Source organism: Oculina patagonica, chromosome 9 (genome assembly GCF_052425735.1).
Source record: "Oculina patagonica isolate OP01 chromosome 9, crgOcupat, whole genome shotgun sequence".
Classification (NCBI taxonomy): domain Eukaryota; kingdom Metazoa; phylum Cnidaria; class Anthozoa; order Scleractinia; family Oculinidae; genus Oculina; species Oculina patagonica.
The window spans coordinates 17,168,408-17,193,399 of record NC_135766.1 but is presented as its reverse complement, the minus strand read 5'-3'; the positions used below and the strand labels follow the sequence as shown (position 1 = coordinate 17,193,399).

Genomic DNA, 24,992 nt, shown 5'->3' with positions numbered 1-24,992 from the left:
CCAAAGGTAGAAACAATAGTCGAATCATCGGTGGGATGGCCGGTAGCCGCGGCCGCTTTATATAGGTGGCTGCTAAACAAAGGTTTTTATTTACAGTATTATACTGCAAATACTTTCTGGACTTTCGCAGCTGGCCGCTTAATAGAGGGTGGCCGCTTAATGTGTGGCCGCTTAATAGGGGTTCGACTGTATTTGTTGCAACTTGCGGAATTTCCGGGAACATTGGCCAAACAAACAGGATTAATAACAATACCAGGGCGGACGATCAAGAATCTGCTGAGGGCGTAGTAAAGAAACGGAAATGAATGACATATGAAGATATATACTGAAAGAGCCTTTGATCACCAGTCACTTAGTCAGTTCACTGATTGAGGTTCGTGGGACAAACGGTGATCCAGCAAAGACGACTTTTGCGAGTCGACAGCATTCAACGTTGTACCGGCAAGCTGCAATACGCTGAACATGGACGGTGAGTAATTCAAATGCGCACAGTGTTGTTAAGTGTTTTTGTTTCAAATGCTCTGAATTACGGTGAAGGTCCATTGCACATTCTCTGTGCTAGGCCTGCCTTGAGCATTCGGCTTGTTGCATGTATCATGAGTGTTGAGTCAGTGTTAATATACTGTTGTTAGCAAAGGAGAAACAAACTTGAGAGCATGTATAAAAGGCTGTCTGAATCTAATTTGCAGACTTTTCCCTAAAATTCTAACTTATTTTTCTTGGCCCTTTATCTTCTAGTACGTATTTCTGAGAAAGTATTTGAACGTCGTTAGAATGTACATGCAATTTCTTTGTATCTTCTTATAGTGTGAAATATTTTTACATCTTTTTGATACTTGTCTCAGGGGGTCGATGCCAATTGGGGCTTTGCCCTGTTTCTGCCTCCTCTCGCATGGTTTTTTTGTTTCTTTTCTTTTTTCTTGAAATCAATTTTTTTCTCGCAAATGTAAATTTGTGCGACAAATAAAACAAACTAAACTAAACGAAGCCCTGGCAATTACAAGAGGCGAAATAATTTTCATTTTTCTACCAATTTAGGAGAACTCAAAGTGACTTTAGCGATATATAGCGGTCGACGTGATCCTGTTTGGACGATTCATTCTCGTCATAATAGCTATAAGGGAATCAAAGATCATCTGCACAATGCCAGAGCCAGTGGCACCACCTACCGCCACGAACACATGCCTTCCACTCTTGGGTACAAAGGCTTCCTAGTGCATCACCCAGGAGATGAGCAAGCAGAATTGATTGTGGACCGAGAGACGGTGGCGCTGCAAGAACTTCTGCTCGACACCATGCCAGGAGGGTTGATCTCAGATGTCTTGCGCCAGAAGATTGTGCAGGCGATCCACTCAGGAGCTGTCTCGGCAAATGTGCCTAGCGGGAGCCAACCTGCTTCAAGCGGTGATATTTCGCAGACTCCCAGCAAAAGAGATGAAGCTGTTGGGAAAATACAACATTATGCACCTAAACTTAACCTGGCAAGGTGGAACAACGAGGAATTAATCCGTTACAATAACAACTGCTACAACTATGGAAACGACAAAATCACCAACAGCTTTGCACAGCCTGGTGAAGCCAGTGGCCATCCTATCGGGTCTTTGACTCCAGAAGACGTGCTTCTCAGCGCCGAAAGTGACGGTTTACAGAAGATGAATGTGGCTCCAACTGATCCTGTCCCCGAAGCACCGCAACAGCCCAACTGCCTAGTTTCACTCGCTGTTGCCGAAGGTTAGGAAATAATCAATCGTTTTTCCCAATATTTTTTTTTATATAAAAATGCCCGACCTCATCTTTCCAGGAGTCTTGTAATTTCTTAGGGCAGGATAACCTCATCATCATCATCATCATCATCATCATCATCATCATCACATCCTTTATTTAAACACGATCAGATTTTAAGCACCATGCTTGTGGGGTCGTGTGTACTAATATAAAACTAATATTACTGCAGTATATATTAATATGTTACATTGGATCATAATTAATATAAAAATAAAGAACAACCTCGCACGCATAAGACTTCAACGCGCAAAATCTAAGTCAATCCTTCTGTGTCCACATCTTCAAATCCTTGATCAGCTCCAGAAATTTCGACATGTTAAGTTCCCTGGTCATTGAGTTTTCGTTGTAATTTTTTTCGCCTTCATGTCCTTGTCTTTAGGTGTAGACTACCATTGGTATCGCTTAGATGACAATGGACTCTGGTCTCATAAGCCTGGAGGGACCTCTGCTACAAATCTTGATGGGAAAGGAAATTTGATATCCGATCCAAGAAAGGCTGCTAACAATCCGTATGGTATCGATTACAAGTTTGTTTCTTTTATGAAGATTTTTACAAATATAATAGAATAGGCCCAAACTGAGCATTAGCTCCTTTGATTCGGAAGAACGTTTCACTGAAGTGGAATATTAGCTAGTGTTCTACTTTCAAGGAAGGCTTGGTTTTCTAACGTCGATGTTAATGTGTTCAACTTTTTGTAGGCCTAGTATATGATTCTTATTGTCTTTTTTACGCTTAATAATGTAAATGGTTAATGTGTTCAAGTTTTTAAGCCTAGCTTATTACATGGACATGGTCTTGTGTTTTGCGATTTATTTCCAACAGTTTCACGTGGAAATAACAATTACTCCAGTCTAGATCTGTAGCTGAGATGTTGTAAAAGCACAGGCTACTGTGCGCAAAAATTGTCTCATTAAATAAATAAAAAATCCCGTAGGGAGATTCATTCAAATAAATGATACTGTTTTCATGTGTCTCTAAGACCTCTAACCATTCAAGACAAAAATAGTTCTCTTGTTGGCATGTTACGTACAGATAATGGAAGGTCATTCCAATAATAGCATCCAATAGCAGTGGGGCAAAATTTCCTTATATTTATTCCGAAGAAATCGGAAAGTATGTGCAAACCATGGAAAGTCAGTGCAAGTGAAATTGCTTGGTGGATGTATCAGACTGTTTACCTTTATACATTGATAAACGCTGACAGTATAATTAGGGTGACATTGGGCAATGCAAAAAAAAAATTGAATCAAAAAATGAAAAGACCAGTTTACTAAACCCAGAAATGTTGTGTTATACACAAAATGGCAGAGTGTGGTTTGAACAGGAGTTGCTGATCGATTGTTTGTTTTAATTGAAACTATAATAATAAATGTCGAATAACAAAGTGTTTTGAGGAACATTTAAGAATAAAAATCAGTGATAGAAAAATTGAACGACGTTTCAAATTAAAGACTCTATGTCATCATTATCAAGTTAAATTACATGACAAAATTGATGATATAAAGGGAGATTAGTAAGGAAATATCTATTAAAATATTCAATTTTAATGTGAAGAGTTGAGCGGCCTTCACACGACAAACTACTGGCCAACTCGTGTTGGCAAACTCAAGTTGGTGTGTGTGAACGACGCAACAAGGGAAAACAAGTTGGCCAACTGTTGGTGACAAAATAGAACTTGTCTCTATTCTCACCAACAGTTTGCCAACTTGTTTGCCAACTGTTGTTGTGTCGTTCACACACACCAACCTGAGTTTGCCAACATGAGTTTGCCAACTTTAGTTTCAGTAGTTTGTCGTGTGAAGACCGCTTTACGCACGGACGGAGTCTTAAGTCAGTTTTGCTTTTATGTTCCTGATGTAAAGTATCTCGTAAATCAAACATCGCAGCTTTGTGAGGCATTTCTTAAGAACGATAAACTGGTCTTGTATATCGAATACATGTAGCTTGTGGTCTCCTTTCAAGACCTGACCGATCGCAGCTTTATTTTTAGTTGTTTAGATGTTTACTTTTGATTTCCATAGCTACACAAAAATCTAAGCAAGGGAGAGCTCCCATGAGTTTCACTGCAGTATACAATTAGACAGCCCATGACAAACTCCTATGTAACAGACCCAGTGGAACCCGACCCAGTGGATTATTTTCTCCTACCCAGTGAAAATTTAGTCTCCCCGGTACCCAGCGAATATTTTGATTTTACCCGCCTATTTTTGTGTTTCCCTAGTGACTGTGCGTTGTGACTCATGTCGAATAAACCTACTTTAGAAAGGAGCCCAAATAAGCCGACCCAGTGGGAAATTGGCCAACCCAGTGACTTATTTCAGATTCCACTGGGTCTGTTTCAGAGGGGTGTCATGACTAGACCCCTACTAGAACAGGATCGATTGCAAATTACTTTATGCAGGGGACAAGTCCCTTAAGGTATGCATAAACACTTTAAGAGCTTCGTCTCTGAAACAGGTTCCTTTATTTATGTTTTGAGAGTTCAAGACCGCTTTTCGTGTTTTCGTAGATTCTATCGTCCACTCACTAGAATTCGAATATTCAGAAATTCACCCCAAAATCTAACCAATATCCTAGTCACATTTTACTATTTGCGGTAATACACTCCGTAAAATCTAAAATCTTAATTAGTTTTTTATTTTTTATTTTTAAGATCTTCGTCTTACCTCAGCACCAGAGCAATAGCTGTCAGCTATTGTTCTTGTGCTGAGGTAAGTCGAAACATCTTACATTAAAATTTTAGTTTTTACGGAGCAGGGAAATAGCTTCTGACCTACACTGACAGCCTGAAGTTGTAGTAAGCGGAAGTGCCATATCAATAACAATTTTCTGGGAATCGAAGCAAGATTACTCATTTATTTAACATGTACAAGCTGGCTGACATATTCCAAAATACATACAATTACTAGTTACAATTTATCTAAGACCACAATTAATTGCTAAGACCTGGGTAGACAATAGAATAATTTAAACGTAAGGCTTCTGCCCACTAACCATTCTCACAACGACACATCTGTTCCTTGTTATTAGTTTCCTAGAAAAACAGAAATAAGACAAACATCACAATATCGTACATTGTTCAAGCTTCTCGCCAAATGCTATCAACTCGTCCACACTGTAATTCTGCCTCTCAGGAAAGTGTCAGTTAATCTGCCAGTGAAAGACCATAGCCCTTACACATTTCGCTGAATCTGAATTCATGAAAGGGCTCGCATCATGGTACAAGTCGTAGCCCGATGGGCAGGATTCAACGCACCTGAAAACATCTTAATTGTCATAGTCTATAAGATTCGAACTTTGGTCGGACACCGTACCTCACCGATTTCGCTGAAATTTGGCATGCAGTCTTGTTTTAGGGTCCTAACTACCAAATGCATATTAAAAAGTTTCAATTCTTTTTATTTTGGGAAATATCGAGAAGGCCGATTTGAAGCGTCCGTGACGGCTCGCCAACATGGCGGATCGAAGGTGTTCTTGTTACTTCGACACTGAACCTGCCGTCACAGTTTCTCGATCATACTTGGTATAGTTATAAAGAACTATCTTTCTTCTTTCTATATATCAAAATAGATTCGGCAAATGTTGAGTTTGGATGATCAACGGCCAAGAAGTTCGAAGGTATGTTAACGATGTTTTGAACAGTCTCAAATTTACTACAAAATGAAAGGCTAATAACTCCACTGTTATCTCGATTTAGAACTAGCCATTTACCATGAACAAAGCTTGTTCATTGGTGAATTGATTCCATTAATAAAAAAATTGGGGAAATGTAACCGTTAAGAATAAAAAATTATGGAACCTCTAGTAAATTGGCCATTTCAGCGCCATTTCAGCGGTTTAGCTCATTTAACAGCAAATAATCGGGAGAAACATGAAAGGGTTATAGTCGTTTATAATAAGCAGTTTTCAGGTATTCTTTGCTTATCTTAAACAAATACATAATCTTTTCCAAAGATATGGCGATTTTTGAGCGTACGATCGTTTCTCCAAATTTTTATGTCGGCAACTTTATTTTATTTGTTGTCGAGATTATACGCTGTTGTTATTCAATATTCGTTTCACAAGAACTTCTGTTGCTCGCATTTCCCAAATCACTGTTTAAGAAATTGCCCATTCCGTAACAGGGTCATTCTTACTTTTTCTTTAAAAATTACTAGGAAAGCAAGAATGTCATAGAACGGTTTTATACTAGTGAAAATACCTGTCAGACATTACTTAAACTGTTTGTGTTATCTGGCTGTTTTCACAAATATGCAAATTAAGGAATTCTTTAAGTGCCTATCTTTAACTATTTCACGCTTAAAGATTCCTCTAAATCTTTTCGCCTACCTTTTGGCCAAACGAAGTTTTGTGTCTCCAGGCAGAATGCTCGTTATCAGCAATGAAAGTCGAAGAGATACAGAAGCTCGAGTAAAATTCTAACTGCTGTGAAATGAACATCGTTTGAGCTTGACGTGTATTTATAGATTGCGCTCGAGCTCCGTTAATTAAGTTTATTCATTTGGCGATCAGATAAAAATCAATGAATGATCAGAGTTATTTCTAAGTCCATTTCTAAGCACGAGAAACACGGAAGTTTGTTTCAGAAGCATTTATGCATAGAAATACCGGTTTATTTTTGAGCGGTAAATCTGCATTTATAATAGCTGGGAGTTTGGGGTGTTTTTTGGTGTTGTTTTTTTTTTTGAGGGGGCTCGGGGGGGGGAGGGGAGGGGGTGTGGAAGTGGTGCCTTCGTATCCTCTTTTGTTCTTTTACACAGTGGCCTGAATTTGGAACAGTTCGGGGAATGGATTATCAATTACTCTTCGTTATGCCATGTCACCCCTTAATGTGGGAGCGCCGCGCCTCAATTCACGATAAAAAATTTATGGCCGCCCGGTCCATTTATGTAGTTCTCCGCCAGGTCTCTCAATAGGCAGGTTACGAGCCTAGTGGCCCATCAGGCCGGAGCTCATACCGGTTTCCGCAACGTGAAGCGACAACGAGTATTTTTACTCCACCCGGATGGGATGCTATTCCATCGCAGGGTTACCTCCCTTCCCGAAAAGCTAAAGATTGACTGGTAATCATTTTTACACCTGGGTTAGGAAAGGGATCGACTCTGGGAGTTGAGAGGCTTTCCAAAGAACTTAACGCATTGCCCCCCAAAAGCTCTATCCAGGACTGTTTGGTCCAGAGTCCAGCGCAGTGACCATTATTAGGCCATCACGCTCCCCAACCGTGTAAGAAAGTGCAAAAATCTGCTTGGGGTAAGCCCTGGGGTTGTACAGTTTGGTACGAAATGTGGGCTTTTAAATGTGGTAGGTCTTATATCCGTGGTTGGGGTGCGGTGGCTTAAAGCGAAATTAAAAAACTTCTTGTTTTCTGAAAAACGTTTTCATAAACTGATTTGAATTACATTAATGAATTAAAGGGACAGTGTCACCAAGATTTAATAAAATTTAAAACTCTCAAGACGGTAACCTGGTAGGAAAAAAGTGGCCTTAAACTTTGACAGTTGACTTGGAAGAAATATATGGGCCTTGAATTGGGAGGGCTTATGAGAGAAAAGGATAAAAAGGGGAATTTCACAGAATCTGCTCAACAGCGTACTCTCGAATTTATCTGCCCACTGTCTTTTTCTCTCTCCAGGTTTTGGTAAGGCCAGACCGCTATGAGTGGATTTACAATTCATATTAACACTTTTTTGAGATTTTTAAATCCCGGTTCGGGCTTTGAATTGTGGGGATATTGCGTTGAGTTCTTCGGAAAGCCTCTGTAATATCATACCGTATTTACTCGAATAAGCGCCGCCCCCGAATAAGCGCCGCCCTCGAATAAGCGCCGCATTTCGGACAAAAAAGTTAATAAGCGCCGCCCCCGGCGCCGCAGTCCCGATGCGGCGCTTATTCAAGGAAATCTGTTTAACTAGAAACAGAACTACAAAGCAACTCTTAAACAAACTTGGATATTTCTTTCCATCAAAAGCGACGTTCTGCAGTTCAAAGTGCTTGTTTTACCGCTCAGTTTTTCTATTGAACATTCTTCAGTACAATCTTCAGCAAGAGACGACTTTTGGCAATCAGGGGACCCTATTTTAATAAATGTAAAGGATTAGATTATTTGTGGCGTCAAACTTTTTAATAAGCGCCGCCCTCAAATAAGCGCCGCCCTCGAATAAGCGCCGCACTGGAGGCGTAAAAAATTTAATAAGCACCGCGGCGCTTATTCGAGTAATTACGGTAGTCCCTTTCTACACCTAGGTCGGCGATAAGGACATACGTGATGTAAGTCATGACGCATCACGAAAGGTGTCCTTATGGAGAGGTTCGACTTTAATAAAAAAAAAAGTCCGAGATAACAAAAACAGCCAAGTTCTCACCTGCTTTTTTTTTGTAAAAATCTGGACGAAAAACATTTGTATCTTTTAACTTGCCCTAAAAGGAATTGATTCGAAATTCATTTCAAATCAATGAGGAAAATGTGTTAGCTTCACTGTTATTATGTTGTTCTTGCCGCGAGTAAGCCACGCCTTCTTCGCACACGATAATTACTGATGACACAAACGTAAAGTCATGTTCATTTCAAAATCAGCTCGCATTATGCTTATTAACAGATGAGCTCTTTTGTTCAACATTCAGACCACTGTGTCAGAGATCTAAAGAGGATTCGGAGGCACCACTTCCGCCCCCCTCCCCCGCCTTCCTACAACAACACCAAAACAAAACCCAAACTCCCAGCTATTATAAATGCAGATTTACCGCTAGAAGCCGAGTATTTTTTAACCGCGTCAGTCAATAATAAACCGGTATTTCTATGCATAAATGCTTCTGAAACAAACTTCCGTGTCCCTCGTGCTTAGAAATGGACTTTAATAACTCTGATCATTCATTGATTTTTATCTGATCGCCAAATGAATAAACTTAATTAACACATTTAAAAGCCCACATTTCGTACCAAACTGTACAACCCCAGGGCTTACCCCAAGCAGATTTTTGCACTTTCTTACACGGTTGGGGAGCGTGATGGCCTAATAATGGTCACTGCGCTGGACTCTGGACCAAACAGTCCTGGATAGAGCTTTTGGGGGGCAATGCGTTAAGTTCTTTGGAAAGCCTCTCAACTCCCAGAGTCGATCCCTTTCCTAACCCAGGTGTAAAAATGATTACCAGTCAATCTTTAGCTTTTCGGGAAGGGAGGTAACCCTGCGATGGAATAGCATCCCATCCGGGTGGAGTAAAAATACTCGTTGTCGCTTCACGTTGCGGAAACCGGTATGAGCTCCGGCCTGATGGGCCACTAGGCTCGTAACCTGCCTATTGAGAGACCTGGCGGAGAACTACATAAATGGACCGGGCGGCCATAAATTTTTTATCGTGAATTGAGGCGCGGCGCTCCCACATTAAGGGGTGACATGGCATAACGAAGAGTAATTGATAATCCATTCCCCGAACTGTTCCAAATTCAGGCCACTGTGTAAAAGAACAAAAGAGGATACGAAGGCACCACTTCCACACCCCCTCCCCTCCCCCCCCCCGAGCCCCCTCAAAAAAAAAACAACACCAAAAAACACCCCAAACTCCCAGCTATTATAAATGCAGATTTACCGCTCAAAAATAAACCGGTATTTCTATGCATAAATGCTTCTGAAACAAACTTCCGTGTTTCTCGTGCTTAGAAATGGACTTAGAAATAACTCTGATCATTCATTGATTTTTATCTGATCGCCAAATGAATAAACTTAATTAACGGAGCTCGAGCGCAATCTATAAATACACGTCAAGCTCAAACGATGTTCATTTCACAGCAGTTAGAATTTTACTCGAGCTTCTGTATCTCTTCGACTTTCATTGCTGATAACGAGCATTCTGCCTGGAGACACAAAACTTCGTTTGGCCAAAAGGTAGGCGAAAAGATTTAGAGGAATCTTTAAGCGTGAAATAGTTAAAGATAGGCACTTAAAGAATTCCTTAATTTGCATATTTGTGAAAACAGCCAGATAACACAAACAGTTTAAGTAATGTCTGACAGGTATTTTCACTAGTATAAAACCGTTCTATGACATTCTTGCTTTCCTAGTAATTTTTAAAGAAAAAGTAAGAATGACCCTGTTACGGAATGGGCAATTTCTTAAACAGTGATTTGGGAAATGCGAGCAACAGAAGTTCTTGTGAAACGAATATTGAATAACAACAGCGTATAATCTCGACAACAAATAAAATAAAGTTGCCGACATAAAAATTTGGAGAAACGATCGTACGCTCAAAAATCGCCATATCTTTGGAAAAGATTATGTATTTGTTTAAGATAAGCAAAGAATACCTGAAAACTGCTTATTATAAACGACTATAACCCTTTCATGTTTCTCCCGATTATTTGCTGTTAAATGAGCTAAACCGCTGAAATGGCGCTGAAATGGCCAATTTACTAGAGGTTCCATAATTTTTTATTCTTAACGGTTACATTTCCCCAATTTTTTTATTAATGGAATCAATTCACCAATGAACAAGCTTTGTTCATGGTAAATGGCTAGTTCTAAATCGAGATAACAGTGGAGTTATTAGCCTTTCATTTTGTAGTAAATTTGAGACTGTTCAAAACATCGTTAACATACCTTCGAACTTCTTGGCCGTTGATCATCCAAACTCAACATTTGCCGAATCTATTTTGATATATAGAAAGAAGAAAGATAGTTCTTTATAACTATACCAAGTATGATCGAGAAACTGTGACGGCAGGTTCAGTGTCGAAGTAACAAGAACACCTTTGATCCGCCATGTTGGCGGGCCGTCACGGACGCTTCAAATCGGCCTTCTCGATATTTTCCAAAATAAAAAGAATTGAAACTTTTTAATATCCATTTGGTAGTTAGGACCCTAAAACAAGACTGCATGCCAAATTTCAGCGAAATCGGTGAGGTACGGTGTCCGCGAACTTTTAAAAAAGCTCGAAAATTATGGAGTATTACACTTAAATCTACCGTCAACTATCCCAAACCCTTCTCCTACAACGTTGTTATATTTGCAGGATTCACCAAATGCTTTTCTGTAAATGATACCATGTACACGACCCGGCTCATCGCACCATCTCCTTTGCAGCTCTTCAAATTCGCTAGTGTCCGTTCGCGTTATTAACCGGGCAGAGACTGGGCCGAGCCCGGTTCATAAATCGCCCGGAATTTTTTCGTCGTAGTAGTCGTAGTAGTAGTCTTGTCGGTAAATCGTTCCAGACCCGCTCGGCCGCTTCCTTGGCCAGGATTCAAATAACGCACTTTTGATATTTATTCGGCAGGAGCTATTAAACCCGGCTATTAAATCACTCTTCTATTTTAAATTTTATCTAAAACCCTGATTTCTGTTTAGCGTGAAATATATATATGTTTGTGTTATTCAAGCGTTTGGATTGCGAAACCGGTGATTGTTTTGACAGCTCCAAACCGCTACGTCAGTCACGCAATGTTTTTGCAGCAAGCTTTACGCATAACTGCTCTTTTAAAAAACGGCTGGTAGCCAGAGCATTTTTGAGCCGGAATACTTTGAAGATGCTTTTCATTTAATAGGAAGAATTATGTCCATTTTCATCCGTGCACAGTTGAGCTGGCAAAGTCGCGTATCAGAGACGATTGAATGTTTGCACAGCAAAATAATCTTATTTTGGTTCTTGATGTAAAACACTTCCCAAGACTTCAGTAAACAAAATTGTAATGTATAGTATTTCTACGAACTATGATGGTATTTGTGAAGGGATCCGTAAAGCCAGCAAGTAAAACAAATGGTCTGCAAAATGAAAATGAAATCTTGGCGCGGGTAATTTAATACATGTAATTAAATTCTACCACGGCATGCAAAATTTCACGTTTTTGAAATTTTCTAAATCTTTTTGCCTTTTAAAATGTTTCTTGACCCCATCTTGAATAAAAATTCATCTAAAACTTTTTTCATGCTTCTTTTTTATTTTTTCACGTTTGTATTAGTTGCCTTTTTAGGCTTTTGAAACGAACACGGCATCTATTTATAGATTGACGCACCATGTGATGTTTACATATTTGCGTCATTTGTCGTAGTAGTTCACTCGGCCGCTTTCTTGGCCGGGATTCAGATCCCGCACTTTTGATATTTACTCAGCAGAAGCAATTAAAATTTTATCTAATACCACTATTTCTGTTAAACGTGAAAGATATATTTTTGTGTTTTTATTCAAGCGTTCGACTCAAGCGAGTTCTGGAGTCCGAAACCGGTGATTGTTTCGACAGGTCGCTGAGGTCGAAGTTTTTTTACATCAGTCACGCAATGTTTTTGAAGCAAGCTCCTGCATTTAAAAACGGCTCCAGACTCTACTTTGAAGATGCTTTTCATCTAGCAAGAATTGTGTCCATTTTGACTATTTCCATCCGTGTACAGTTGGGCCGACAAAGTCCGTGTGTCACAGACGAATTGAATGTTTACACAACAAAAGAACCTTATTTTGTTCATGATGTAAAAACTTTACTTGCACACTTTTCAAGAACTCAGAAAACAAAACGGAAATGCAAAGTAATAATACAATAATTTCTACAAACTAGAATGGAATGTAAATCGTTAAATCGTTAGTCCTGTGAAACTGAATAGACGGCAAAAATGAAAACTTGCCCTTTGGCGGGTATAATTAATTAAATTTTATCACGGCATGCTATTTTCACGGCTTTTAAGGATTCAAAATTTTCATGCAACTCAAATGTTTCTTCGCCTCATCTTGAATCTTTTTTTCACATTTAGTTGAGATTTTTAGAAGCATCTGTTATCTAATACGTGTGGTCTAATGCATGCCCTTTTTTAGTCTTTTTATTTTCTTTTGTAATTTTGTTTAGAAATTTTTCTGTTATTCTTGATATTTGACTCGTTTTATTCGTTTTTTTTTTATTATTTATGTGACTCGCTTTATTCGAGCAGGAGCCAATACTGTAATTTTCTGGTTACTCCACTCTTTTTAGCGAGGAATATAAAATATATATTTTTTGTTTCTCATTCAAGGGTTTTGAGTTTCAGTCGGAACCGATGGAGAAATGACCTGCAATGAATCACGCAATCAAGAACTTGCGTTTGCGTGACTGCTTCCCAAAATTGACGTGAAGAGCTTGCATGTTTGAAAGCTGAAAAGCTTTCTTATCTTGTTCTTATTCCCATTTTTTTGGTGTGGTACATTTTTAAAAATGTTTAAAAACGCGTCTTAGTTTTTAACGAAATCTTTCAAATTGTTTCTTTGTTTTGGTCGGAGATCATTTGTACTGCCATTTAACTGGTATGAGTTCATTTATTCAAGATTGCACACAAAACGTTTTCAACACCTAGGTTATTCAGTATTCGGAAGAAAAATAAAAATTTGAAAGCCTAAGCAGGAATTTGTCCAAGCATGGACAAGCAATCCACAGACTTGCGTGTTACTCAATATAAATTAAATGGTATTTTAAAAGTTTTTGCTGTACTTGTCTAATCAGGTAGTTAAACATTAACTGCCCGGTTTTAAGCATTAAGCTTTAGGCGTCTTGTTACAACATATCCACTCTTGCAATGAGTGCCGTTGGCTGTATACCAATCAGTTTAGCCATTGCGCGAGTAAAGAATGATTCCACCGTACTTGTGGTCGCTTCCAAGATATGTATCAGATTTGCACGAGATGTGAATCGTCCTGACGGGAAACGATGGACCACATCCATTAGCTGGCTGGACAACAAATCCTTTTTTATCGTCTTCAACACTGATATGAGCCCCCATACTTTTAACTATGTTATGATAAGTTGGTTTCCCTGTGTATTTGTTGTTATCACGTGATGTAGAGAATGAACTGTGCAAAATCAGTTGAAAGTGAACTCTTTAATATACAGCCTTGTAGTCGTATTGCTTTGCTTTACCGCTAAACTGCTTTCAAATCGCTCGGAATTAACTAAAACCTCTCACTTCCCTTTGCATTTTTTATTGGGACAGTCGACAAAAGGGGATTTTCGGATGGGCTTTTCGATTTCTACGGGAAATTTCCCGCTGACTTGTGTTGATTGTGGGAAAGGTCCCTGAGACCAAATGAGGCAATCAGCGCAAAGCAAATCAAAGCTCTCTGCTTACTTGGGTCAAATACCCGGGTTAAGTCCCTTCATGTGATATTTCAAGGGATTTGTCCCTCGTGTGTATACGAACGTTTGAGAACTGTGAAAAGCAAAACTCATCTATGTACTGGGATGTACTGCTTGCTTGGTCTTTTGTTATATAAGACGACAAACAGCACTTTTCAGAGATATTACTCTCCAATCCACGCAAAACTGAGAAGGAAGGTCAATTGGCCATTTTATTCTTTTAACATTAACGAAACATGCAATCGATGATTGAAAACTGAAAGTGAAAATCGCGTGACGCGAGGCTAATACTTGTACGCAATAACGCACGCTTCTCACAAAATATCACGAAGTTAATTTTTGATTTTTATTTTATTTTATTTGTAGAATATTCTATAAACCTCACTTCGAAGCAGCAACAGTTAACGTCGAACCTGACTTGTTGAAACCAATACAAAGATCGAACTCTTTTCGAGAAAGATCAATCGACCCTGCGGAAAAAAACGGAAGTTTTATTCATATCATGCAATACAGTAAACAACAAATTTCTGAGAATTGACTGAACTGAGTCATGAAATAATAACAAACATAAAGGAAAACATTGATTAAAACATTGATGACGCGTTCCATTTAAATACTTTTGCGAATTTAATTTACACCCCCCAAAATTTAATCACTCATTAAAAACACTCGAATCGTACTGAAAAAAAAGTATGGAAAAAAGAAGGGCATCTATTTCATGAATCTAACATAAATTTTCAAGTCCATCCTTAGTTTCCTAGAAAATGATTTTACCAAAGACGAAACAAACATTATTATCATATTTGATATTTTTCATTTAGATTGGTGCGTCAAAGTCCTCCTGACCAATTTAGACCATATTTGCATAACATGCAATTTAAAAGATATTTCTGAGAAAACTGTCATGTTTTAAGAAATTTCTATTTTGTTTTGCATTTCAATTGACATAACTTCTGGTGATTTCTCGTTTTTAAAGTCTCTAGACAACATGTGCACAGTCAAGACGCCTTTTTGTAGAAAATCTTTCTCTTTCTGAGAGAAAACCGAAAATCGCGTGACGCGTGACTAACACGTGCACACAGAAACGAACGCTTTTGGTGAAATGTCACGAAATTCTATAATCCTCTCTCCGAAGCAACAACAGAAATTTCTAGCTACATTTTTCACAAAAGAATTTCGCAAAGTCTTAACCCACTCCTTCTGAAATCATATCGAATCTGGCTTGTTGAAACCAATACAAACATCGACCTCTTTCCGAGAAAAGGCAATCGACCCACATCGCAGCTTGTGCGAGTTGTGGCAAAAACGGAAGTATTGCTCAATACCGTAAAATTCCGGTTATAAGCCCTGGGCTTATACAACTTCGTAAGGGGTTTTGAGTGGGCTTATAAGCGGAGGGGCTTATATCCGGGAGGGCTTATAAGCGGAATGAAAAAAACGTTTCAAAACGAGCCACGGGAGTGTTGATGGAAATACGTTTTTAAGTTAAAAACACATAATAAAGCAACATTTAGCCCTATTTAGTACTGTTATCTGGTAGAGGGGGCTTATATCCGGGGGGGCTTATAACCGGATGTATTTTTTGGTTTCCAGGATGATGGGCCTATAACCGGGAGGGCTTATAAGCGGGGGGGCTTATAACCGGAATTCTACGGTATGTCATGTAAACAACGAATTTCTGGGAATTGAAGGAACTGAGTCGTGAAATAACAACGAACATGAAGCAAGACCCCATTTATTAAAGCATTTATGAGCCGCTTTGAACATTCAAATGCCTCTGCGAATTTTATAAATTACAACAACGAACTGAATCACTGATTAAAACTTATTCAAATCGTACAGATTTATAGCCATTATTACATGAAACAAGAAAATGAATAAATAAAAACAAAAGAAACATCTTATTTTAAGTCCTTCTTTCATTAATTTAGTCTCACAGTTCCTTCACACTGTAATTTTGCCTCTCGGGAAAGCTTGGTCCTGCAAGCTTCCAGATGTCGACCAATTTCTCCACATATCGAGCTGAATCTTCATGCATGAGGGAACTTGAATCGTGATAATTGTCGCCATGAGCAGGATTGAAAGCGCCTGATTGAATTGTGAACTTTCCATCCATTATTCCAAAACCTTCTCCAACCACCGTTACATCATTGCAGGATTCGCCAAATGCTTTTCTGTAGATGGTGCCATGGACTATGCCCGGCTCGTTCCATTTCTTTCGCAGCTCTTCAAATTCGCTGGTATCCGTTCGCATGATCACAAGATATCCACTCTTGCAGTGAGTGCCGTTTGCAGTACGCCAATCTGTTTGACCATTGCGCGCGTAAATTATGATTCCGCCGTACCAGGGCTGGCCGTACTTAGGGCCGCTTCCACGATATGTGTCAATCTCGAGTCCAGAGTCCGTCTCTGTCGGTCAGCGGTACGGGATGGACTCTGGGAAACTGGAATTGATCAGATCAATTTCAGGTCGATTTCAGGTCGAACCTTGGTCTTCCGGTTTTTATTGCGCATGCTCTCAGGTCTAAGCGGAAGTAAATTTCCCAGAACGGAAGTAAATCGAGAAAGTTGAACTATTTCTAACACAGTATCGACAGAACTGGTGTTTATCGAATATCGAAGCAACAAAAGTAACAAAAACGTTCTGCAGTTAACAAAAGAGAGAGTTAACAAAAGAGCGTCTGGTGTTTTAATTTCCGTTAGTCTCTTTCTTGAGCATACTGCTATATTGGTTTTAAATCAAAGATCTTGTTTGCCTTCCTGGATTTCGCCTGTGAAGACTGCGTGCGTGTGTCAGTTGTTGTTTTGCAGACGACGGCGAAGAAATTTACATAATGCACAACGCACGGACAAGCTATTGTTATGTTGATAAAAATTTTTGTTTGGCAACTTTCGTATATTTCAGAGGCTTCTCGCTAACAGCGCATCTTTTTATGATATAGATTGCATGTTTTCGAGCAAATAATTTTTTCCTCGTCGAATGGCGGTAATATTAATAGAGACGTTTAAGGCCACACCGGTCAACGCTATTCAAAAGGTATAATTAGCATTTCGGCGACTCAGCTCGTGCACACAATTCACGCAATTCACGTGCACACAATTGTACAATTCCCTTTTTTTTCAGCAAAACAACAACGCGTAATGTTCAAATTCTGCGTCATTAGTTATTATTTTGAATCGAGCACTGTCTACAATATTCAGTTTTTCAACCGTAACGGAGATTTGAATAAAAACAGTAGTTCTAGCGATATTTGTAAGTCAACTATTAATTGAGTTTTCAATCGACCTTGTCCTTGGCGACGCCGTCATTGTTGTTTTGAAAACTCCGTTCAGAATTGACTTTTATAGGAAATCCTTTTTTATTCATGGCATCTTTTGAGTTCAAAAATGGTAGAATAAGAAAATACTTCATTTATGTAGCGCCATATCACGAGTTCTTAGGTGTTTTACAAAATTAAGGTGATACATCTGAACATTTGACCATGGAAAACAAAAAATGTTTTTCCAGGGTTTCCGGTTTGGTTTACTTCCGGGGAAGATTTTCAGACTTCCGTGTTGATTTCTATTGTTCTGTGAGGACCAGTAAGACACTGAATTATTATTCAGTTTCCCAGAGTGAGTCCCGGCGACCCTACCGCTGACCAACCGCTGACGGATCGCGGAGCCGGGGGTCACTCTGGGCTCGAGATTGCGATATGTGTCAGATTGGCAGGAGATGTGAATCGTGGTGACGGTAAAAGATGGCTCAGAATCTGAGTAGATATCAAATGAGCTTCCATCTGACGCGTGTCTTACTTTGGCCGCTGCGGAAATACCATACTTCTTCCAATCCTTGTCCTTACTAAATGCCATTTCTTCACAAAAGAGACGTCTTCCTTGGCAAGATGTCGATACTCAAGTGAGATTGGACTTTAGGGAAAAAGCCGGAAGTCGCATGAAAGTGAGGCTAAATAACCCTTGAAGCGCTCTATTAACGAAGCGCACGAGGTCTCAAAATAGGTTGCATAGTTTTTATCCTCCGCTAGACTCAGCAATATTGGAGTGTTTTCAGAGAAATAGAGGACATGTTGGTGAAGTTTTCGCTTTATCAAACTGTTGTGTTTGCCTCATTTTGATCAAAATGTAGAAAGCTTCATAGACTGGAGTTTACACACCCTTTCAGGGGAAGAAAACCGGAAGTCGCATGAAAGCGAAGCCGGAAGCTTAGCGCCCCTTCAAAGCGAGGCTAAGTGGCAGTTTTAAATTTCATGTCGGAAAAAATAATTGTCTTTACTAGTTACCCATGAATCCGTTGGTTTTAAGTATCTTGAAAACTTTAAAATGAACCCACCCCTTCCCCCCCACCAACCCAGTTCGACCCTCTTGAATCAATATTTCTCAAACTCATTAATAATTCATCAAGTTAAAACAAAGAAAACTATAACCGGGACGGTGGTTTGGAAACCCGATCTTAATTAGCATAGATTTATACGATTTTATTTCTCCGTTTACTCCGTACTTTTTGTTTCGATTGAGAAGATATATCAAACACTCGAGACAGTGTTTCATCGGCTATCCAAACACCTCGAATTTCGTCAAAAATACTCCGCTGCGCGTCGTATTTTCAACTATCTTTTCGGTGTTTGGATATCCCGATGAAACACTGCCTCTCGTGTTTGATATATTACTTGAACGGAAGCAACTGTTACGTTTTCTTTTAAGTCACAAAGATAAATTTGTAATTAACTTTTTCCTGTTAAGGTCGAACATGGCTTGTTATAAAATCAAATGCAAACATCGAACTCTTCCCAAGAAAGACCAGTAGACCCAGACAGCACCCATAAAGTAAATCCTTTTTTTATGAGCTTGCAACTTTATTTGCCCATGATTTGATACACCCCAAGATTTCCAGGGGAAGTAAGTTTCAAACATGGCGGAGCCAGCGAAGGAGCCAAGTGCCACTCGGTTACGGTTATCTTTGTGCGTGTGTAATAACTTGAGAATTGTAATAGTGAAATGTAATTATCATATTTATTAATTAACTTTATTTTATTTATTTCTTTATTATTTTTTTCCTAGTTCTCAAAATGTATGTAACTTCACTCTGTATATTAATGTTCTTTTTTGTAATTGCAATTTAAAAAAGAGAGTCACTCGAAAAAGACAGAACATTCTGGTATATTTAGGGATTTTTAGCAAATTTTGGGGATATTTTAGGATTTTTAGAAAAAAAGTGGGAATTTCCGGATAGATTTTTAGAGCATTTTTCGGGATACCGTATTTGTGTCTAGGCCTAGTTGAAAAATTGAACTGTTTCTACCCGGGCGGCGCGGCACATACCCCCTCTCCCTCCTCACCCCTGGGATCTCTGTGGATGCTTTGTGGATCTCTGTGGCATTTCTGCATTTACTTCTGGTCAGCGGTGATACAAAATGGCGGCCGTTCACGCTCGTCCTGTTTAGAACTGCAAGCAGCAACATTTCCTGTTAATTATGGTTGTCTGTCAATATTTCTTGAAAGGCGATTGTCGGTTTGGAGACAAGTGCCGTTATGAACATCCTTCAGGTTAGTTTATTCAAGTGTATAAATCGTTATTTAGCCGGCAGCATGAAACTTTATATGTGACCAATGCAAGCTCACTAGCTTCAGTTCAGTTTCACTGGTTTGCGTCTTACTCTCCTGTGATTGTTAGAAACGTAAGAGGCGGGAGGTGTACTTTTTGTTTCCTTTTTGAATCGCAAATTACATGTGGCTGGGCTTCATTTTACCAGAGAGCCTTGGCTGTTGTTGTACAAGACTGTTTGGGCACAGATGTCACGAGGGAGCATTTTACAAATTGGGTGGAGGGGGGCAGACTAGTGACCCCAGGAGGGGTACTCTGGCTTGTAAATGACGGGGATGATCGAAGGATTTTTTGGGGTTTGAAATTTTCGATTCCGGGATTTTTTTGGGTTGGAAAATTTGGCAAGTATTTTTTTGGGTGACTTGATTTAAATAGGGGATTTTTTTGGGTATTAAAAACGAACTTAAGTGCCTTGGCGTGGCCTATGCGTATTTATGGTATGATAAATAAACAAACACGTGCGTTCAATTTTTTATGATTTTCTTTGTGTTATATTATTGCCCCTTCTGGCAATTTAGGGGTAATTTGACAAGGGATTTTTTTGGGGGTTATTTTTGGTGGTCCAGGGATTTTTTTGGGTAATGTCGGAAGACTTAGGGATTTTTTGGGGTCCTGAGTTTTGCCTCCATTCGATCATCCCCGTCATTTACAAGCCGGAGTACCCCCCTCCCCCTGGGCTAGTGACTAGTGACTATATAACAATAAAGAATACCTGCTCCAAAATACAATGAGCTACAATTAAAAGTAAAAGAAAAATACTTAAATATTTACATCCAGCATGTACAGAAAGACCATTGGCATTATCTGCTGTGTGATAATTAACTTAAGTACTCAGGGTGCATTCTGTGTAGGTTACGAAGATCTCCAGCATGGATTTCAATTTTTGTGGCTTACTGTCGAACAATTGTCGTCAGCATATTTTAACTGGCGTTCAGAAGACCTTGGTGTAGACTTAAAAACCTTGGCGTCTTTTTGGCGTGGTGTGTACACAAAATGCATAAAGCTGGATGTGGACAAAACAGCCCAAATGGACCACCCTTAACAGCAGGGATGCAAAGGGGTATACAATCCATTGCTTGGTGCTACATACATGTATGTTTTGACCCAATCCATCGATCCACCGCTATTAATTTTTTGTCAAATCCGGATCAGTAATATTATTCTGAGAGAACATTTCGATATACAATTGAGGATAAAAATAAGCGAAAATAAGCCACGACGTTTCGAACTCATCTTGAGTTCATTATCAAGTAGGTATGAGTAAAATAATGGTCGAGTTAAGTTTAACCCTCGGACGTACAAGGGGGGGTGGATGCCACCCCCCCATAAGGTTTTTTCCAAATTTTGAAAAGAGGATTTAATCTACAATGCTGAAACTTTCAGTAGCTGTTCATTCATCCTTTACGGTAATTTTGATATGTCAACCATGTGTCCACGATATTTGACGTTGCCATGGCAACGTCATAAATACAGGCAGGTCTTGCCAAAAATCGTCATTTTTAACATTTTTCTTTATTTTTTCCAGTTTTTTGAAACAGAAGTGCAAGATTTGCTTATTTTTACATTCCATAAGCATTCTGGCTTGATTTTGCATCAATTTCCGTTATTTTGTAACTTTCTAAGAAAATGTTGAAATCCAAGATGGCGGATCCAAGATGGCGGCTCAAATGACGTCACGTGACGTCATATGACGTCACAGCCAATTAAAATTATGTCATCTTGTAGAGTAAGCTAAGGGCTTTCTTATCAGTGTAAAATAATCTCGCTACGCCTTAATATAACGAAAACTCCGGGGAGGGGTTCCATCCACCCGCCCCCCCCCCCTTGTACGATGGTGGGGGTGTGAGTTTGCTTGTACGTCCGAGGGTTAAAATAATTATAGAGGTGATAGAGTATATTAGAATATTTTAAAAGCAGTGTTTCGCGGTCAATAGCGTTCACAGTGTTAGTGCGTGCGGTATTTAATTAGGTAAATACTTTCGCACGTATCGAGTCCGCCTGCGTGTTTAGTGCTGGTTTTCTCTCGCAAATTATAAGCATTTCGTTCACTAAACAATCCAGTTTCCCTTGGCATTTCTTTAAGATGGAAAACATATTTCTTATGTCAGGACTCTCGACACCGTGGATTTCTTTTCAGTGCTTGCCAATTACAGAGGTTTTGTGTTCATCTATGCGCTGATGTAGATGTCGTGTGGTGTAACCCACATAATCAGCATCACACTGATCACATTTAAAAGAATAAACAACGCATTGACCGCGAAACACTGCTTTTAAAATATTCTAATATACTCTATCACCTCTATTTGCATTTAAACTTAACTCGACTGTTATTTTACTCAATTATCTACTTGATAATGAACTCAAGATGAGTTCGAAACATCGTGGCTTATTTTCCCTTATTTTTATCCTCAAGTAATATTATTACTTGCAAAAATTGTGGTATAGTTTCACTGCAACGGACTGGTTTTTTTTTTCTGGTACCAATTTTTTGATGCTGATTTCTATCACTGCTTGTCTATATGAAGGTAATTATAGCATTTTTCTCTTGAAGGTAAAAAGACAACAGTCTGTCCACATTTTTTGAATGGACATTGTCGTTTTGGTGACAAATGTTGGAATGAGCATCCTAGAGGTGGAGGTAATTAATAATAGTTCATAGTTCATAGTAATTTTTCTTGGACAATTCTGCCCAAGGGGGAAAGGCGCAATGAGGTTAACACTATATGAAGCACCAACGCGTGAAACAAGGCCAGACCATGACACCAGGAACTCCATGCCCTACTCTTTGTGATAAGGGTGTGGGTTCTTTAACGTCCCCTGCTGACCATATAACACTGAAGATACAGGAGACGGGACCTACGGTTTATCGTCCTTATCCGAGAAGACTAGAACATCTAACCATTTGCGGATGTCATATTGCAAAGGCAGCACGTTCTCCTCAGTTATTTTAAGACCCTGAGTGTTGGTCCGGTCTGGGAGTCGAACCCGAGACCTCCCGCACAGCAGTCTGGCGCTCTACCAACTGAGCTAGCCGGTCGGTGGTTGAATAATATTAAGAAGAATTTTTAGTGCTTGTATCGACCTGAGCTACACAGCTAATCTCTGCCCAATGATAATATAATTAGAAAACATAAAAAGCTAATTCCTTTGGGTAAGGAATTTATAACTATTTAGTGATACTTGAAAGAACTGATTTGAATTTTCCATTCAAGACCTCATTGTTTCAGTGTAAGTCATCTTTATTAACCCAGGTTAATTAGACTGAGTGTGCTTCTGTTCACCAGGTTAAACTGTCTTAAAGAGTTCCAGTTTTTTTTTTCAATTTTAACCAACATGTGTAACCATAGACAATATTAAAAGTAATAATTGTAAAGCTTATTCAAACAGGACACAACAACAGATACTAATTATTGTGGTAGAAAAACTTTGTTTATCGTGATTTAAAATTCTGGCATTATCTTTGTGTATTATGTTATGCGAGGAATCTTCAGAGTTGAAGCTTTTGTTTAATTTGTGAGGATTGTTTAATATGCATTTTGTCTGGGAGCTCAACATTAAGATGGAGAGAGGGGAGGAAAGTGAAAATACTTGTCATTATCTTAACTAAAAAAACTTGGCTTATGCCTTTAGAAGCTTTTGAGGGAGCATTTTACAAATTGGGGGGGGCAGGCTAGTGACTTTCAGAAGTGGGGGGGGCTTTAGAGACTCTGCTCTGTTATTTTTTTTCAGAAATATTGAGGGGGGGCTAAGCCCCCCTCAGCCTCCCCCTCCCCCCATGCTCTCTGGTCCCTATCTGGAAACAGAGGGCAAAAAGCCATGCTGTAGAACTTTATGCCACTGAAAAATTCCTATTTATTATTTTATTTTATTTTAATATAAGGCAAAGGTAGTTTTGGACAGCAGCAGCAGCAGTCATCATTTGAAGGAGGGTTCAGACAGAGTAGTTCCAATAGGGGTGGGCAGTGGAGCAGGTCCTATCACAACAATCAGGTATTTGAAAACACTCATGCTGATAGTAAAGTTTCATGGCCATTTACAGTCATGCTAGTCAAGCACTCCTCTCAAAGGAATTGGCCACTCACTCACTCAATCCTCTTCATGCCCTTGGGCACATAAGGCTGTTACCAGAGTCCGCCACTGCTGCCTGTTCTTTACCTTGCTGACTCCGCTTGCCCGCATCTCTTTTTCAACTGTCCTTCGCCAGGTCTCTTTTGGTCGTCCCCTTGCTCTTATGCCATTAAATATGTGAAATCACTTGAATGCATTATTGTGCATTCTGCATTCCTCTAAGTGCAATATTCAAAATTTGGTACCAACATGTATGCAATTCTAACTTTGATTTTGGTAATTAATTTTAATTCACTTACAGTGCTGGAAATTACTGTCGGTCATCGGACATTGTTCAATCAAATATGCCAAAATGTCTGGCCAATTTGAAATATGTTCGGACATGATGTCTGAGAACTTACGTGAAGTACATCTTGGAAAATTTGTAACATGTTTGATTTGAAATGCGAATTAATGTCCAACCAATTTTCTTATAATTTTATGTCCGTTCATAATAGAAGTTTGGAAGGACACATGTCCTTTTAAGTAAGAAAACTTATTTCCAGCACTGACTTACATTAAATCTACATTAATAACATAGGAACAGTACAAGAGAATTTTGGATTAAAGCTAATTTTAAGTGGTATGATTTAACTGTGAAAACTGTTCAGGCTTACAGTTTTTCAAAAACGCATATCGCAATCCATTTTTAATTAATTTTTTCCAATTTTTGTCCATCCATTCATTCTTTTGTAGCTGTGTTGAAATGTTCCTTCACTGTTTTAAGTGGGTATTTAATGTAATCTTTTACTCCGGTGGCCATAATTTTCAAATATCTAAATTTGGCTAAAAGCCATGACACAGTTCCAATACTGGAAAATTGTTAGGGTCTGTAATGTGCCAGCATCCAGTCCTTTTCTCCTCAGTAAAATGCTACTGACAGTACTAACAAGAGTTAACTTCATGTATAATGTGCGGCATTGACAAGCCACCTGAGCTGGCCCCCCCAATTTATTACATTGCAACTGACTTAAACCTGAAGTCATCTTCACTTTGTAGAATCGATTTGAAGCTTTATCCTCTGGACCAAGAGACACATTTGGAGGTCAACATTCCAAAGCTACAGATGGCGAACAAACAATATCTCAAATAAAGTAAGACAGAAATAAAAATAATATGTTACGCTAACTAGCTTAAGGAGAAAAACTAGACTAGTGCAAAAGACGTTTCCATTGTAATCCAACTTCACTTAGATGAATACAAATAATGCAAGATATTTGTTTAATACCGTAGTTTTAATTGGTAACATGTGCCATTCAGTTATTTTTTATCCGCTGCCATGGAAACCATTAGCATGTGTCCTTCTCATTCTTTGCTTTTTAAGGTCTAAAATCAGATATAAAACTCTTATTAGACTGTTTTGCAAAATTGTAGTGGTAAGATTTTTTCTCGTTAGACATGTTGATCTTTCTGT

The 24,992-nt window shown here is 39.0% G+C and overlaps 3 protein-coding genes and 1 pseudogene across 3 annotated transcripts in view; 2 read left to right on the top strand and 2 right to left on the bottom strand.

Annotated features, from left to right (window-relative positions):
- The first annotated feature begins 247 nt into the window (after positions 1–247).
- LOC144666315 (uncharacterized) lies at positions 248–2,739 on the top strand. Its single transcript, XM_078527712.1, has 3 exons — positions 248–469; positions 1,039–1,731; positions 2,165–2,739. The coding sequence occupies exons 1-3, from the start codon at positions 463–465 to the stop codon at positions 2,353–2,355; spliced, it is 891 nt and encodes a 296-aa protein (XP_078383838.1). The 5' UTR covers positions 248–462; the 3' UTR covers positions 2,356–2,739.
- A 2,090-nt stretch (positions 2,740–4,829) lies between these two features.
- On the bottom strand, positions 4,830–14,949 carry LOC144666054 (uncharacterized; annotated as a pseudogene).
- Positions 14,950–15,588: 639 nt separating this feature from the next.
- LOC144666050 (uncharacterized) lies at positions 15,589–17,800 on the bottom strand. The gene is made up of 2 exons (XM_078527405.1): positions 17,557–17,800; positions 15,589–16,225 (listed from the first exon to the last, which is right to left on the bottom strand). The coding sequence occupies exons 1-2, from the start codon at positions 17,719–17,721 to the stop codon at positions 15,803–15,805; spliced, it is 588 nt and encodes a 195-aa protein (XP_078383531.1). The 5' UTR covers positions 17,722–17,800; the 3' UTR covers positions 15,589–15,802.
- A 1,451-nt stretch (positions 17,801–19,251) lies between these two features.
- The window catches only part of LOC144664987 (uncharacterized), an 11,266-nt gene continuing 5,525 nt past the window's right edge, over positions 19,252–24,992 (top strand). Inside the window, exons 1-4 of the mRNA XM_078526178.1 lie at positions 19,252–19,413; positions 22,023–22,109; positions 23,352–23,461; positions 24,578–24,672. Coding sequence (XP_078382304.1) covers positions 19,341–19,413; positions 22,023–22,109; positions 23,352–23,461; positions 24,578–24,672 — 365 coding nt within the window. The 5' untranslated portion in view covers positions 19,252–19,340. The remainder of the gene's footprint in view (positions 19,414–22,022; positions 22,110–23,351; positions 23,462–24,577; positions 24,673–24,992) is intronic.

What these genes read in the sequence shown, in the direction of transcription:
- LOC144666050 (XM_078527405.1), bottom strand. Translation starts at nt 17,721, where the DNA reads ATGGCATTTAGTAAGGACAAGGATTGGAAGAAGTATGGTATTTCCGCA. An exon ending in AATCTGACACATATCGCAAT is followed by an intron (nt 16,226 to 17,556) that starts CTCGAGCCCAGA and finishes GGCCCTAAGTAC; the next exon opens with GGCCAGCCCTGGTACGGCGG.
- LOC144666315 (XM_078527712.1), top strand. An exon ending in TTCACTCGCTGTTGCCGAAG is followed by an intron (nt 1,732 to 2,164) that starts GTTAGGAAATAA and finishes CCTTGTCTTTAG; the next exon opens with GTGTAGACTACCATTGGTAT.